The sequence below is a fragment of the Vidua macroura genome, chromosome 1, assembly GCF_024509145.1.
Source record: "Vidua macroura isolate BioBank_ID:100142 chromosome 1, ASM2450914v1, whole genome shotgun sequence".
Taxonomy (NCBI): Eukaryota; Metazoa; Chordata; class Aves; order Passeriformes; family Viduidae; genus Vidua; species Vidua macroura.
The window spans coordinates 35872768-35890490 of record NC_071571.1 but is presented as its reverse complement, the minus strand read 5'-3'; the positions used below and the strand labels follow the sequence as shown (position 1 = coordinate 35890490).

At 35.1% G+C, this 17723-nt stretch overlaps 1 protein-coding gene across 6 annotated transcripts in view; it reads left to right on the top strand.

Annotated features, from left to right (window-relative positions):
• The window catches only part of TBC1D5 (TBC1 domain family member 5), a 317972-nt gene that overhangs the window by 231111 nt on the left and 69138 nt on the right, over positions 1-17723 (top strand). For all 6 annotated transcript variants that reach the window (XM_053978144.1, XM_053978285.1, XM_053978212.1 and 3 more), the window contains 2 exons: positions 6942-7084; positions 13025-13131. In XM_053978144.1, the coding sequence (XP_053834119.1) occupies positions 6942-7084; positions 13025-13131 (250 nt within the window). The remainder of the gene's footprint in view (positions 1-6941; positions 7085-13024; positions 13132-17723) is intronic.

Sequence of the window (17723 nt, the reverse complement as noted above, 5' to 3'; positions counted from 1 at the left end):
CTTCCTGTAGATACTTCTGGAGTACAACATTGTTATCCACCCTTCATGCTAAGGAATGATCAGTAAATTGTTACAGTCCAGTAACTGTTGTGTTTGCTGCAAACACAGGCTGGCAGTGTCAATGCAGTGCTTGAATAGCTATAATTGCTAAGCCTTTATAAAGTGTTATTTATGTGAAATACTAAAATTGAAGTATTTTAACTTGTAATGGTTAGGAGGAATGAAAAAGACGCTGAACAGTGTAGTTTTCTCCCACTGCAGAGAATTTCTTAAATTGAATGCTACATTCAGTGCAAGTCTCTGATCACTTAGAGTTACATCCACAGTATAAGTTTGTACCTAAAGGTCCAGTTTCTCCCATCTGTCCTGCTGAAAAAAAATAGGGAATTTCTTCCTGTTTTCTCTTTTAAATAGATTCAAGTTCCTAGCTCTGTTTTTGAAATCTAGTGTTAAAGAAAAGCCAGTTGCTGACCACTCCTTATATTTTTGAGTTTCATGTGCCTGGAAATGGTTTCCAGAATTAGCTGCTTCATCATCTTTCCAGAGATCAAGGTGAGGCTGGCAGGCCTGTAGTTCATTGGGTCCTTCTTAATCTTTTTGAGGACAGGAGTGACATTTGTTTAGTTTTTTCCCTTAAGTGCATTTCTGCAAGTGAATATTTTAGAATTGGTCTGGCTTAAGACTGCAGTAAAGTGCTTTTGCAGAGAAAGGTAAATCGCAGTAAGAAGGAAAGGTAATTATTAGGAATTCTTTTTGGAAAGAAAAACCTTCATTAATAAGGAAATGCATAGAGTTTTCCTGAAACACAAAGAATTTTTCTTAAATGCAAAACTGAGTAATCTTTGCCAGTAATCTGAAAGAAATCAAATGGGAAAGGAAATAATCCACATAAGAACTAGATGCTTGTGTCACTTCTGGTAAAAAAAAAAATTCATGGTATTTCTTTTAAAGAGATATGCTAGTCTGTATTTGATAAGGTAATTAATATAATTATAAATTAATATATACTAATATAATTAATATTACAAAATTCAGTAGGAGGTAATATCAAAAAGGGAAACCAAATAACTGACTGTGTATCCACCCAGCAGTAGGGCCATGATTCCTGTATTTGGTGCAGTGATCCACTAAATCTTCATGCAGCCTGTACAGGAGAAGCTGGATGAAATTAACAACCTTGATGGGAGTCCAGGGCAGGTCAATCCCACCCAGATCATGGGCATATTAAAACATGTATGTCATTCTGTAGTAGAATAATACTCCATATAAAAGTCTGAAATTACTTAAAGAGATAAGTCAGACACACAGAAGGATCTTTTTGTATACTCATTATTATCTCTAAGTCTAAGGGAGAAGCTGAATGATGTGCTAGATGCTGGCACATACTTTCTCCCTCCTTATCACACACACTTTTTTACAATCAGCATACACTGCTGGAGAGAATGTGGTAGAAATCTATAATATTTAAATGTTTTACAGCCTAAGGAAAATCTGATCATCTTGTCTGGCTTCTCAAATGACAAAGGCCACATAATTTTATCTAATAAATCCAGAATTAACATTTGAATTTACGGTTGAAGTAAACACATCTTCTAACAAGATGTCTGTTTTCATTCCCTTCACAAGTTAAGTAGATTAAGGCAGAAAATGGAGCATATGCTGTAACAATATCACACTGTACATCATTTATGGGTAGTGTGCATATGAGGGTATGCCGTGTGTAAAATTCTCAGTGTTTAAATCGAACACATTAGAAGTCTCTGTAAATCCCTGAAAGTCTGCTGAGCTTCCCACATAACTTCTTATACCAGTTTTTTGGCTTTGTAGGGATTTCACAGGCTTCTTTCTGTTCTGACAAAATATTGGATTTTAATAAGGTTTTGTTTATCTTACAAATGCCATTTTGTTAATTGTGACACTTAGCTGTTTTGCCTTTCTTCTCATCTGTGATCATTAAGAGTTCCTCATGCACCATAAGCAGTACTGCCCTTCCACAAAAGCCTTGTAGAAGAGTAGCTGAAAGAGCAAGTTTTGATTATACTTCAGGCATGTTTCCTTCTCTGTCTTGTATGATTTGAAGGTTTTATTAATCTCTTTAGGACAAAAAGAGATTAATAAAACCTTCAGAACAAAATCCTGAACCAAATATAGCCGTGGTGGTTTTAATAAAAATGAGATTTATTAAGGAAGGAGATGGAGCACTGGAGAAATGGGCTGTGTAACAGGTCTAAGCTGGAATGCTGCTAAGGCTTGTCTTGATTGGTCTCCTTCATGTCACTAAAAGAAAGTGAACTACCATAAGCATCCTCTGATTGAACTTACCTGTCTCCCCTCTGCCTCTTGCAACTATCAGATCTGTCAGAGTTTCTGGAATCAAATGTTTCTGGAATCTTCTTTTGAGGGTGCTTTTACTGTGTATTTCCTTCTCATCCATGCAAGTGTTGATGAGTGCTGCTGTAGGAGCAGTAGCCCCCGTGTTACCCGTGGGTGCCTCTGCAGGAGGCATGCCTACCTCATCTGCAGCCCACTCGTGTCCATAGGTTAGAAACATAGCCTGAAATCCTAGTGCAGGCACCAAGTCTGCCCAGAGTAGTGCTTTCTGGTGGCATTGAACTACTAAAGTCTTCGTCGTCTGTATAATTTGAAGTTCTTTTGCAAGTGTTATACAAATGTTGCTCCTCATCCTTTTTCCATATCTTATTTTTGAACAGGCAGATCACAGCTCAAGTCTGTCTACCCTTTCTCCTAAATTATTGACCATGACTTTACATAGTAAATTGCACTGGCTACAAATGTTTGCTTGAACATAATTCATGACAGAGTTTAAAGAGACAGAGCTTACATATCATTTTCTCCGTTAGTAAACAACTGATGTTAATTTTGGCATTTCTCAGCTTCCGAGTGCTTAGTTTTGATAAGATGGTGTTCTTTTCAATACTTAAAGTCCATTTAAATAATTTTCTTATTAAAAAAAAAAAAGGCAGCAAAACTTGCACTGAAAATGAAATTACATCCTGCAAAATCCTACTGACCCTCCTTTCTCTGAAAGACCTTGACTAGTCTTGCAAGCATTGGAAACCAGAGCAACAGCAACAGCATCCTCTGCCACCCAGTCCCCTAAGTGACAGTAGCCATTGCAGGGGATGATACACACTTCTACCATTTGCCATGCAGGGAATGTAGAATGTGTAGCTGGGATGAAGCACAGGGTGGCAGATGCATTCTTGGGCTGGTGGCAAGAGTTAGGAAGAAACAGAAAATGCTCTGTGGAAATCTTCACTCTGCTGTGCTTAGGTCAAACAAGGAATTACCAAATTTGGGCTTCTCTTTTTTTTTTCTATGCACAGTAAAAAGGAAGATACCAAAGACCTTGTTGTTTTGATTCTAGACCTTAGTGAAATGCTTGCAGAAAAAAAAAAACTAAGTTAAGCACGAGCAGAATTTTTTTAGCCTTAATCTAATGAATAGTATCAATGAATGAAAAAAAAAATCAAGCCTTGAGCAGATGCTTGGAGTCGAAATTGTACTGAACACTGAATTTAGCAAATGTATAAATGACTGAAAACGTGCTCCTAACAATAGACTTTTTTAGGCACCTTGTTGTCAACTTGTAAGTCCTAGATCAAGGCATTTAGCTTCAGAGTGAAGCTAACAGCTTTCCTGTTTCCTGTTGTTACAATTTTTCTTATTCTTTCTGATTTCATTGTGTTGTTTTGGCCCCATAAACATTCCTAAACTGTTTATTTTACCTCATTTGTTACTATTTCTTGGGCTTATTTAATTTTTTAAAAAAGAATTCTCTACCTCATAAGAAGACTGAGAAGATAAGCAACTACATATATGGAACACATAACATAGGTTTAAATTTTGATGGTTGGGGAATTGCCCTGTAAATCTCTTGTCAAAATGGTTTTAGTGTTAGTTAAAACTGGTAAAGCTGGATCATTGCCTTCTTTAATGGCTTTACTAGCACAGAGTTTTCTCCTGCTTTCCCTATATTGTAAGGTCATTAATGAATCATTATCTATTGCTAGTAATTACTGATCTCTTGAGATTATTGGTTTAATTATATAGGAATAATAAGTGGAAGATACAGTTGCATATTCTACAATGTAGGTAGTAGTACCTTGGTGTATCATGGCTTTAAAGAATCTGGGGGTTTTTTTGTAAATTTTAATTGCTAAGTGTACCTGGTAAAATATGAATTATTGTATTACCACATGTGATAAAAGGTATACTATTGTGAGTTTCACAATCTGCAGGTGTAACAGATGTAAGGCAAGATTATCAGGACAGAACAATAATTAAAACACAGACAGCCATCTCAACAGAAAAAAAAAGGGAGGGGATGAAACAAAAAGAAAAGGTTTATCATGTGCAATGCAATTATTAAGGGTGTCTTAAATTCTCTGCAAATACTTGTAAAAGCAATAAAAATGTGTTCGTTTGAAAGACAGCTTTTCAGTGTGGACACTTAGTTAAGGAATTAAGATTTTTTTTTTATGAATATAAAAGCTGAGTGAAGTCCTGCCATATGGCAGCCTGGTTCATAGGCAATAGGGCCCTCGGTTTATAGATGCTGTGAGCTAAACATTGCTGAAAAAAATAAAGAGAGCATTAAGTATATATGCATTTACAACAGTATGAATTGCTTACTCTCTTTAAGACAGGAAGGTTCAAATAATTAACGGCAATATTATGGTTGCAAAAGGAAGTCCAGTTGTTCTTCAGCAGTCTACATCTGTGAAACGTGATACCTCTGGGGAATGAGATTTAATTTTCCCAGGAGAAAATATAAAAGCAGAAGAAAAAAAAGGAATTACTTCTGCTTGAGCAGAATAAACCTGCATCTACAAACGATTAACACTGCATAATGAAGTAGTAAAGAAGCAAAAGAGATTTCTAATAAAGGACTAATAACAAATCCCATTACACCATGGTGTATTTTTTCCCTTGAAGTGTATTAGACTCATAGCAAGGCTTTTGAATGAGACTTGGGTAGTTGCAAGCAAAGTCAGCTCAAATGCTTCAAGCTTTGCTGAGATTTCTTGCCTAACAGTTTGTGTAGCTGAAAAGTTGTGGTTTTACAGGTGGGAGGAGTTGCTACTGCAGGTAATGGGCTTCACACAGAGTCTGAGTAGTGTTTGTGCCACCCTAGGGCAATAGTCTCCTGTAGGCTGGGCACTGCAGGGTAATGTGCCACTATGGCAAAACCCCTTAGGTAGAATAGACATGGTATTAAATGCACCAGCTAAGCCTTGCTTTTGTGTAACAGTTCTGTTTTCTTTTTCTGGGGTCCCAAAATAAGTCCTCATAGGAAAGGGGTTTGATCAGAGAGGGAAATACAGAGTTTTTGTTTTGTTGTAGCAAATATTGGGACTTCTGTAATTACTGTACTAACATAAAAAGTTACAAAACCATATAGCATAAATGTTTGATATGAGAATGAAATGATGCTGTCCTTTGAAATAATGTATTTTCAGTTTTAAAATGGAACATATCTTGTAAGGAAAAGATTCGATGTAGTGATCCCTAAATCTGTACGTGGTTATTTTTGTGGATTGTACATATGGTTCCAGTGGCATTGGGAATAAAAGTTTTGTGAACACAACCTTCACTCACAACAGTCCCTTTGAATTTCTTTTTTAAGAGACTGTCATTTTGTGCAGATTGTTACTATCTTCAAAGCTTGTGCTAGACTGGCATGCTGGAGTAAGTTTGTCCAGTATTTTCTTTATACTGGAATCAGAAAAAAAAAAGCCAATAACAAAACGCTGGATGCCTTAAACCAACAATGAGTTCTGGAACAAAAGTGGTTAAACATGAATTCTTACGAGTGAAACTAATCTTGAAGAAGAAATTTCTAGTTGCCTTTTTAGAAATTTTTGTGAGTTTTAAAGAATGACTTAATTTGCTTAGCAGAAATTTGCAATCAATCTTTTCTTGCCACTGAATAAACAGATTCCACATGCGTAGCTATTTGCATATCCCAGCTAAAAATGTAATTCATTATTTTTAAGTCCATTTCGTAATAACTATTTCAGGATTAATGTTACTAACTATTCTTTAGCTCATTCAAATGTGACCTTAGATAATCCTACCTAAAAAGATACAAAGCTAGTGGGTCTGTTCTGGAATAGGGAAGAGAAGTGACTTTCCTGAGGTCAGCAAGTAAGTCAGTGTAAGAGTCAGAACTAGAAATGAGAAAACTAGAGAAACAGTTTTCTTCTTCTGCATCTCAAGCTTCCAGCCTCAAGCAAATATTGCATTTAATATAACAAATTTTCACATTTTGCTAGGTATGAAAACGGCACGGAGATAAATAGGAATTAACAGTATAGCCTACTTGGAGATTATCACTAAATCTGGTAAAGATGTAAATTAGATTTAATGAAAATAGCATCCATAGCATATTTTATATGGAGTTGCAAACACTGTCATCCATAACAGGGAGAAAACCCCTTCACAGTAACTGTGACCTGGTCCATTTTAGTTGCTGTTTGGCATCTGCTTCTGAACTGGCTTTCGCTTGACTGGGCTTTTCAGGGCTTCTCACAAACCATTGGCTTCAACCTCCTGGTTTTGCTGTTCCTGGCCATTCTTGCATAACATTTTCTCCCCTTCATCTTAGGTCACTATCACATTAAATGCTCAAAAATGTGGTAGATGGGATTGATGTATTTTGTCCTTTGAGGGTCACCCACATAATAATATTCGTCAGGGAAGCTTCTACAGTCTCTAATGCATAATTTCTTTGATGTAGATGCAGTAACATTTCCACAAATACAATTAGTTAAGTTTTTATCACAGATCTTGACACTTAGCAGAATTTTCTGATAAAATGTTTAGGACTGTAGCTGATCCTGGAATATATGTCCTGACTTTATCATACTTAGTAAAATTTGAAAAATACAAATCATAACTTTTCCCCTTTCTTTCAGGCGATGGGTAAGGCTCCTGTTTGGACGTGAATTCCCTCTTCAGGATCTTCTGGTTGTCTGGGATGCTCTGTTTGCTGACAGTATCACCCTGAATTTAGTTGACTACATTTTTGTAGCCATGTTACTGTATATCAGAGATGCCTGTAAGTATCAGCTATCTTACATTTTTTTTTTTTTAAGGAATGCAAGCCTATTCTTTGAAAGGAGACCTTAAAAAGGCTAAATTTCATTATGACTTTTTTAACATATTGAAAATCTTTCCAAATACTAGGAGAGGAGCTATTTATTATGAGAAATGGCCTCCTGTATTTATGAAACAAATTGTATCTTGGAGTTAAATGCAGGTTTGTTTTGTGAGTAGTTCTGTGTTTTTACTTGGAGTTGCAGATTTTATGTGCTCTAAGTGATACAGGCAAGTATAGAGCTCCACCTTCCGACAAAGCTCATGAATTGAGTAAAGCTTCCCTGTGACACTTGAAATATTTTTATGCTGTTCCCCTGTGAGAAAGGAGAAAATGCACAAGACAATGGCTCACAATTTTTTAAGAGATATCATGAATAAAACACACAGATGAGTAGCAGTTACTGAATATGTTTAATCTGTGCAAGAGGGGCATCTTAAAAAGATTATAATTTATTTTATTTCGGTTCAGTACACCTGAAATTTGTGGACAGCTAAATTCTTATAATTTAGTGATGATCAATAATATTAAGTTGGGACAAACAAGCAATCAAGAAAATTTTGTTAGCTTATATAATTTTAAATGGGATGAGAAAGATACTTAATGATAATAGAGGCATTTATTTATGTCCTATCAGATTCTGCAAAAAATTCTGTATGCAACTGATGCAACAAAGTATGCATTTCACAGCAAGATGTATGGCCGTCATTAAGTATATGAGTTCTATAGCAAGTTATTCAGAGTTAAATATATACCATCTGTAAGCTTCAGGTTATAACAAGGTCACATATTTGACATAATTTTGTATTCTAGGACATAGGAAGTTTTCAACATCTGTGGTTCCTATTTTAGGGCCCAGTCTTGAAAATATAATGTGGTACTTTACACGTACATGTTGTTCCACTGCCTGCCTTCATGTGGTTTTTAATTACTTTTTAATAAACATGCAGAATATAGAGCTACCTTTCATTCCTCTCAAAAAACTGGATGTTTAATTCTGGTCAGAGGTTTCAAAATTAATGGCAATATTTCAGGATGATCTGATTCCAGGTCATTATGTTTTGCAGTCTAAATCTTGCTTCTTTATATTCAGTAAACTGAAGTAACTCTAAAATTTTTGGTAGAGATATGTTCTGAAGAGGCATGTAAGAAAGTTTCGTAGCATCAATATTTTATTTTGTGTCATTGCTTACCTTTAAAAAAAAAGCAGCACATTAGAACTGTGCTTCTAAGAAGCCTCTCTCTTCTTGGGGAGGGAAAGTCATTGCTTACCTTTAAAAAAAAGCAGCACATTAGAACTGTGCTTCTAAGAAGCCTCTCTCTTCTTGGGGAGGGAAAGTTGTTCTGGCTTTGTTTTCTTTTGATTTGTGCTGCTGAGGTACAAGTATCAATATGACTTAACTAAAATGTGAGCTGAAAATGTGTTCCAGGCTTTTGTATGAAATCAATCTCCCTCTTTTCCTTGAACTTCCCAGGCTTAGTAGATAGAGTAGTAAATAGCTTTGCAGTGAAGTACATTTACCCAAATGAGAGGCAAAGTCATCTCATCAGGACAGCTAATAATTCATATTTTGACTGTTTCTGTAATAAGTAACTTCTTATTCTACAGCTGGACCTAGTTAGTTACTCTAAGCATAATAGAAAGGGGAAGCAAAATAAGCCATAAATACTGTAAAGTTGAATCTATTTTTCCAAAGTAAATCTCAAACCATAACAATTTCCACAGTTCTTGATTACATGAAAAACCTTTTGTTATATATCTGTAACAGAAAGTTTTCTGGTTTTCCTCATGTTTTTTATTGCTGATAATATTTGAGCATTGAACAGAGTTCAAAGTTGTAGTAATTTTAAAAACATTTTCAAATAAAGTAAGTTTATAAAAGCTTCTCTTTATTTGGTGAAAGGAAACATAAGCTCAAAACATCCAATGGCGATAATCATCTTTAAATAAACCATCGGGAAATTTTTAGTTTAGAAACTTTGAAACGATAAGAACAGTAATAAAGCTCCTGTGATATTATGTTATGAAAATGTCAAATATAAGCAATTATAATAATACAGTACTCAAAGCATTTGAAAATTTAGATATTGTGCTGATTCTTTTAAAACAACACATTTGGGGATGGGTGAAAGTTGCTGGTTTGAGAATTGACGAATTCTTTTTCTGTGCTCTATTATGATGTTCTCAAGGACATGATTTTGAGAAACTATTATTTCTGCTATATTTCTCATTTTTATTTTAGTTTTGAAATCCTCTGAGTTCAAACAATATATTATGCAAGGAGAAGGGAACATTTAGATTATCAGATTATTGCTTATATATTTTAGAGATTACAGATACATAATCATATACACAGCCATTCTGTAAACTGCTCTGTTCAGTTTTACATCTGTATCCAAGCAGATCTTTGGAGCGATAATCCTCACGTGCCAAGCGTAGGGTTGTGTACCAGTGTAGCTGTAATTTTAATAAATTATTTCCTGTGTTTCTTTGGAAAAATTCTTGCAAAAATGTTTTTGGTTTTTTGTTTTTTGTGGTTTTTTTTAATTGATCAAATCAGAACCATGAATATTTGCTTCTGTTTCACTAGTGTGAATATACATGCAGTTGTTGATGAAATCAGAATGGAGGGAAGGATGTGATCCAAAAATAGATATATTTTATCTACTTCCTTCCAAGGAAGGCAAGAATGAACAAACCTGGAAGACCTGTCTATATTTTGCATGGTAAATGAATACCATTATTGCACAAGGAGCTAATTTTGACTGATCAATATTAGAATAAGTGTATTTTTATCTTGCTTCCACTTGAGGAGTAGGTATGGCCATTGTTAGAATTTAGTTTTTCATCTCTAAAAGCACTGTGAATATTTTGAGAGAAATAAAGGTGCCATAGCTGCTTCTTAGAGGAACTGATTAGTTATTTTTGTGATAGTGCAAGGTGTTAATTTGTCTTTGTTTAACTCAGTTTAGGGGTTACTGAGGAGAACCTGGCCATGTGTAGAGCAGCAGGGGGGAGTAATCCCACCCTTCCAGGATTATGAACTAATCTACATACAGGATCAGTGACACCAAATATTAAACTTTTAAGAAATTAAATGTATCAGAAAATCTGGACTTTTTTGAGGACAGTACTCTGAATTTTCAGGTTGTCCACGACATTACTGCTGTTTGTATCCAGGGGTGGTTATTGGGCCAACAGAGAAAGTTCAGTCTCTTCTACAGGAGAAGGGAGAAGGCAATTTGATGTTCCTCTGGGCACTGAATTACAATATTAATAAAAGGAAAGTAAGATTGTTTTCTCTCTGGAGAGGAGTTTCTCTCCTCCTTTCCCTAGAAATGTCAGTAGCATTCTTCTTTGGGGAAGTGAGAACTTGTGGTTCACATTAGAAGTTGGATCCAGATGTGACTCTCACTAAGCCAATGAGAGAAGGAAAAGCACAGCTGAAGAACCACCAAGCTTTTTACAAGGCAGCTGGACACACCAGCTACTGCTGAGACTGGATATTTGTATTTCACAGCATCTCCTTCCAGAAACTTCATCCTATAGATGATTCTTAGAAATCCATTTAACACCAATAGGCATATTCAGTTTTGTTTTACTGCTGTTTACCTATCATTTTTAAGAAAACTGCCCCTCTTTTGTATAATATTACACATTTTGTCCTGAAGAGACAAGAATCATAGAATGGTTTGGGTTTGGAAGGGACCTTCAAGGATCATCTAGACCAATCCCCTGGCATGGGCAGAGACATATTCCACTAGACCAGATTGCTCAAAGCCCCATCCAAACTGAGCTGGAACACTTCCAGGGGCATCCACAACATTTACGGGCAACCTGTGCCAGTGATTCACCACCCTCACAGTAAAGAATTTCTTTCATATGTCCAATCTAAATCTACCCTCTTTCAATTTAAATATGTGGGGGTAAAAAAAAAAAAACCCATATATAAAAGTTAGCAGGTCTTCCCTTTAAAGTGCTGGAATTTTTTTAACTTTCTGGATGATAAGGGGGTTTTTTTGTCAGGGGTCAAGTCTGCACCATTAAAATAAATTAGTTTTTTTTAATATTTAGTTTTCTCTGTATCTGTGAGACAGCAAAGAACTCTTCCAGGAAAAACAAAGAAAAAATATTTTTAATCCATTTTACATTGCAGAATAGAACACATACTTATTTCTTCAAAGGAGAAACACATTGGTGTTACTGTCTATCATTTATAAAACTATTTAGCATTTAATATCAATATTCACTGTTTTTATTTGCTTTAGTAAAAAGGTATCATGATCACAACCGCAGTTCAGTATCTTAAATTTGATTTACGTAGGAGAGTTTGATTGGCTATGTTCTGTGTGGTGCTGTGTTATACTCTGAAAGAACTCTGACAGAGGCCATTGTATTGTGTTCATTATGCCAGCTTTGTGACTTCAAGAAGAAAAAGCAGGTACCTGAATATGAACAAGAAAAACAAAGGGTAGGAAAAAGAACAGGCAGAATAGATAAAGAATGAGTAGGATAAGTGAGTGCTTTACAAATGAAAGCAGATGTATGAAATTACAAGCTGTCGGATCAGCAACGGAAATGAAGATGATAAAGTGGTTCCTTACACAGATTATAATTATTCATTTTGCCCAGTCCTGCATCTTTTCCCCATAATCCTCTTGTTGAGGGAGGTAAGGTGCAGGAGGATATGAGGCTTATTCACATGAAAGAAAAAAAAGTAAACCATTTAAATTTCTCTGTCTGCAAAACTGCCCTTTATTTTGCTTTTTATTGATTCAAAATAGTCTTGTATTTGCAATATCCCGATTAATTAAAGGTATTTCTTACTACAGCGAAAGTTCTCAGCATAGTAAAGTTTGTTAGACATTTATTTACAATTGCTATTGTTGGAGGCTGTCTTTATGTTGCAGAGTGGAGGCATCATTAACAGGCATTGCTTTGACAGCTGTGGCAGATGGATTGCCTGGATTTAGATGGTGCAAAAGAAATGAAGTAGTTTACATAGACCTGCTTGAAAAGATGTCTTTAATAATTGCACTCATAATTAGATTGATTTGGGAAGGAAAGAAAAAAACCCAGATGACAACAACAAGCAAAAAGCCACAGAGTATGCTTACATAGATTCAGATAAAATCAAACAGATCAGAACAAATTTTATAAAGTTTAGCAAAGCATGCTGAAAATTTTCTGAATAAGTGATAAGTGAAAAAATCTAAGCAAGTTAATGGTGTACTATATATTTTAGTATTTATGAAAGTAAAATCTAATCTTTTCCCTTTTTTCCTGTATTTCCTGAATATTTTGTGAATGAATAATTTTATGTATGCATAGGTATCTGAGTGTGTGTGTATATATGTAAATATATGTTTAAGAACAACATAAAAGATATTTCAGCAAAAACTCATCAGAGTGAGGCAAACTTATCATAAAGCCATAAATGCAAATGATCACATTTCAATTTAGATGTCTGTGGAGGAGTGTCTGAAACGTCCATGTCGATTTTGCAGCACAGGACTAGTTTTTCAAGCTCTGTTGATGGCGTTGCCCTGAGCTCCACTGACTTGGGCAGGCTTTGGGGGCACAGCTACAGAGGTCTGAATTGAGGCAGAATTGAAATCTGAATCTGGAGCTAGCATAAATGTCTACAACATAAAGAGTTTTAGAGCTCTTCTTATTTATACTAAACCAAGTGTAGTCACAAGGCTTGATTATATCTATCTCCTTTTACTCTGAGCACTGCTTGAGTTCTGAGACACCATGTAGGAAAAGACAGCCAAATCTGAGCTGTAATGAATTTACTGGAAAAAGTACTGGTTTGGAATATCAAAGTAACACAGTAATATTTTCTCTCTCTCTCTCTCTCTCTCTCTCCCCCCCTTTTATTTTCATTTTCATTCTAGTGATTTCAAGTAATTATCAGACCTGTTTGGGACTTCTGATGCATTATCCACCTATTGGAGATGTTCACTCCCTTATCCTAAGAGCACTTTTTCTCCGAGATCCAAAGGTGAGATGCTCGCTCTGTTAATACAGGAAATAAATCACTGTAATTAAATGTTCTAAATGCTATGAAGTTAATAACAACCTACATTTTGGAAACTAAATGGTAGTTTCAAATTTCTTCTCACCTGACAAAAGAGCTGAAGGAAAGAGTTGGAAACAGAGTAGAAACAAGTTCCTTCACTCTTTAAAGGATACTTTAAAGGACACTTTGCTAAAGTTATCCAGGAGCTCTAGTAACTGCAGATGTGCTCTTTAGAATAACTTTGCTTGATTTTCTGCACAGACATCTTTTAGGATAAAGTATACTTTTCAGGGAAACAGTAATGTTACTATTTAAAACCTAGTAAGCTGTATAGAAAGCATCATGCAATTTCATCTGAAAGACCTTTGTCATGGGATTTCTGGGATTAATCACTGTTAATCCTTAAAGCACTACCCCTGCCCAATATATAATGGTTATGTGATGGTTTTTTATTAAAACCAAGAGTTTGGTGTTACAGTCTGTAAAGATTCGCATGTACAAAATGTATAAATTCATAAATTCATTCCACATACTACTAGCATGCAGTTTCTGATGTACTCATCTATTTAAAAAATAAAGAAAACCTCTTCCTGTTTTAGAATGGCATGTGTATATGTGTGGGTATAATATACAGGAGACACTCATTGTATAGTGGATAAAGTGCTTGAGATTCAGCTGTACACAGTAATCTGTGCTTACTCAGATCTCTGGCAGATAGCAGAATTGTGCTGCTGGTTTTGAATTGTCTTTGTACATGTCCCATTAGTAGGTTGCCAGTGTAAATTCTGATTTCCCTCATCTTCTTGATGCACAACATCTTTGAAAGCAAAAAATTCATCACTTCTGCACTCTGACTGCCTTCTGCAAAATTTCATTCAGTACCAGTGTTTACACTTTCATGGATTAAGAAAAAAGTTGTCTCTTTGTTTTTCTCTATCAGTTTTTTGCAGAAATCTGGATCCTTATAACTGTTTTTTTTAATTCCTCTCAAGCACAAAGATTTCTTTCATGATGAGAAGTAAAAGTGTATCATCTTTTCAGTGTGTAAGAAAGTTTCTAACGTTAGATCTCAGGAATCTTTCTTAAGATTTTGGCAGCAGTCTGTGAAATCCAATTGCCCAGCATTTATTTATGTACTTTCATAGCAAAACAAGATAGAAATATATTTTAGAAGAAAGATACAAAGGGAGAGAAAATTTGCTCAGTTATTCATCTGAATTCAATATGTAATCTGTCATTTATTGAAGAGATATGTTAAACAATAAAGTGATTACTAATTATTCAGCTGTCCTCTGAAATATGCTAGGCAGCATACAAGATATCCTGTCAGCTGAAGGGGACAAAAATTAACCACCAACTTACCACAAAGAGGCTTAATCACTATTCCACTTCTTATGCTCTTGTCTCCAACAGAATGAAGTTGTCAGGCTCATAAGGCCTTGATGTCATACTGGTTAACATTCTTAGGTGGGCCTTGAACACCTTTCAGATAAATACTGGATGTAGTTGTGTAGCTCTTTGGTCAGGTGAATCAGTACTTGAAACTCTTTGATTCAAAGAGTGGTAGTTGTTTTGTCAATTTAAATATTATAAAATCCAATTGTTTCTAATTTCTGAGCTGTACTTTTTTGCTTGGTAAATACTCTGTTGAGATGGTCTGATTTCCAGAAAATGAATAGCCTAAGGGACTTGCAGCCACCTCTAATTTTACACTGGGTCTTTGTGTTGAGGCTGCATAAAAAGATCAGGACTTCTTACAGTAAGGAAATAAAACCATTCTAAAGGATCCTTCTAAAACTAAAAAATAGCTCATGGTCTGAGAAATAAATGTATTTTAAATGTTATTACCTGAGTACCTGTTTCTTACCTTTTCCTAAGTGTGACTTTAAGTTTCACTTAGGTGTCTGTAAGCATATGTTTGTTCAGTCTCTTTTTTCCATATATCTGAAATAGAAGTCTTGGTGTTCTGTAAGACCTAAGTACAAACAATTCCAAGTCTGTCAACATTTTCCATTAAAAGAAATGAAAGGAAAGGTTCAACAAGGCATCATGGATGCTGTACGAGTCTAAAGTCAGTGCACAGATTATATAGGAAAAAAGTGGGGAAATTATGATACTTTGGTTGGGGGTTTTTTTTGTTTGTTTTTTTTGTTTGTTTTGTTTTTTGTTGTTGTTGTTTTTATTTATTTATTTATTTTTGCTAGTTGCATAGAAATAATTCCGTTTGCCCTTATTCCCTGTGCAGATAAAAGGAGATTGGAAGAAATGACAAAGAGATTTTAGTCTGTAGAGCAACTTGTAAGAGGTGATTAACAAATTCAGTGCTTAATTATTTTTCTTCCTTCTTTGATGTTTTCCTGTGCATTTCTCCATCACAAGCTTCTACTTTCTGATAGAAAATTACATTTGGTTCAGTGCAATTTTATCTCTCCTTATCCAGGGCTGAGTTTTTCTGCGTGGCATTTCTTCCAAGATTTTGCTTGGGTTTTAATATGTGAAATCAGGGAACTCTTCTCTGGGAGACTTTTGCATGGTCTAGTGGGTTATTTCATTATTTGTTGAACATACCCAGAATGTTTAGTGTTGTTCCAAATATCTGAGAGAGGCTTGCTCTCTGCTTGAAACTTTAAATCTCAGCTGGACAAGAAATTCAGTTTAGAAGTCATGGCCAATTGCAAACAGGAATCTACCTCTTGCAGGTTTGCTTATATATATGTTGTCTTCCATATTATTTTTACAGCTAGGAAAATACCAAGTCATCTTACAGAGGGGACGTTGTGGGGTATTTGGACTAAGAAAGGTTGGAGGTAGATGGATAAAACTGAAAAGTTCTTAAGGAACAATCTTGTCATAAATGGTGAAGTTGTTATCAGATATTAAACCTGATACAGCTTTTCCAATTCTGGCCATAACCTGGGTTTGTATATCTAAAAACATCTATATTTTTTTCTCTTTCATTGCTCTGACATAACAGGTATTTCCTTCCTACTTTCTGTCATGTAGTCTATCAGGAGAGCTAAACTCTGGCTTGATGAACCTGTTGCATTTTGTTTGCCTCTTTTCACTGCAGTCATCACCAAGAGAGCGATGTCTAAATGTCAGAAGCAAGCTGTACTTAAAAGGTGGGGGGCGTTTTTTTCTTAAAGATGGACAAGTACAATTTCCTGACCTTTTGTGAAATCAAGCCTTACCAGAAGCCTTAGCATTATCCAGTATTAACAATAATATGAAAAATAATTAGTACTTGCCATTAACCTAAATCTTGCAGCAGCTCTCCTCTTCACTTTGGGAACCCCAGTTGGCAGTTGAGATGAGAGAACATTTTAGATACCACATCCCTGATATTTTTCAGTGCCACAGAAGAGAAATACACATCTCTGTAATAGCTGAAAACAAGTTAATGCACCTGTCTCTGAGGGAGGGCCTGAGAGATACTAATTTTACAGGCATCAGTATGGATCAATGCAGAATAATTGAATTTCAGCCTTTTCTGCATTTGGCTAGCTCCACTTCTTAGGAAAACATGGAATGAAAAGCTCAAATCAGTGTTGTTGTCTTTGCATAGGGTGTTAACCTGTTTAGCAGAGTATTTGTTTCACATTTCTAATCTTTGAACAGATAATTGCCTCAATTATTTATATTAAAGTAACTTCTATGCATTTGCAATCTTTCTGAATATAAAAGTAGAGCTTCTTATGGAAGAATGGGCTATTAAAATTGTGTATATGGGAAATGAAAAAATAAGGGAAGGTTCTTTTATGTATATCCAAAAACATTTACTGAAGGTGTGTGTCTGCATATTTAATACACCACGAGTGGCTCACTTTCTTCAGTTTTTTTCCCTTATCAAAACCATTGAGCACTGTTAATTTTCACAGCAAAGGCAGCAAAATTAAGAAGTAGAGATATGGAGATAGGGCACTGGAAAAATATAAAGTGATTAAAAAACATAGTTCTAACTAGAGTTGTTCAAATAAAAAAAAAAAATTAAAAAACCCAATTAGAAACAAAAGTCATAGAAAATGTGAACATATTGTGTTCCTTAAATAACCAGATGTTCTTTCCTTCCTGAAGGCAGCCAGGGCTAGGAATAAAAGGTTTAAAACTATTGTTTTAAGTTAACTGTGAATTTTGAAAATCTGTTTTCACCCTTTAGCAAATAAAATTCTAATACAGCAACATAAGCAAAGTAATTTTCATCTTTGGGTGTTCTTATTTGTATGTTGTTCAATGTTGAAGTGTTAACCTTATCACAGTGACTTATTAGAAAACTAAAACACTACATAGAATACTACCGTTTTGCACCGCATACTAAGAACCTGACAACTGTCCTTTGTCTGAAAGCTTACTGTATTTGTTCTTAATTTTTATGTAAAACAAGTTTGCTTTCAGATATTTTAGCATAGTGAGTTGTCCCATTCATTGAGCAAGCTAGTTAGGAGCTTAATTCAGTGGAAACAGCTTTTTATCATAAGCTACCAATTAAAAAACAAAAGAAAAAAAGAATGTGCTTGGTTGATGGAAAATAATTTGTTACTTATACTAATAATATTATAGCTACTGCTGCTGATATT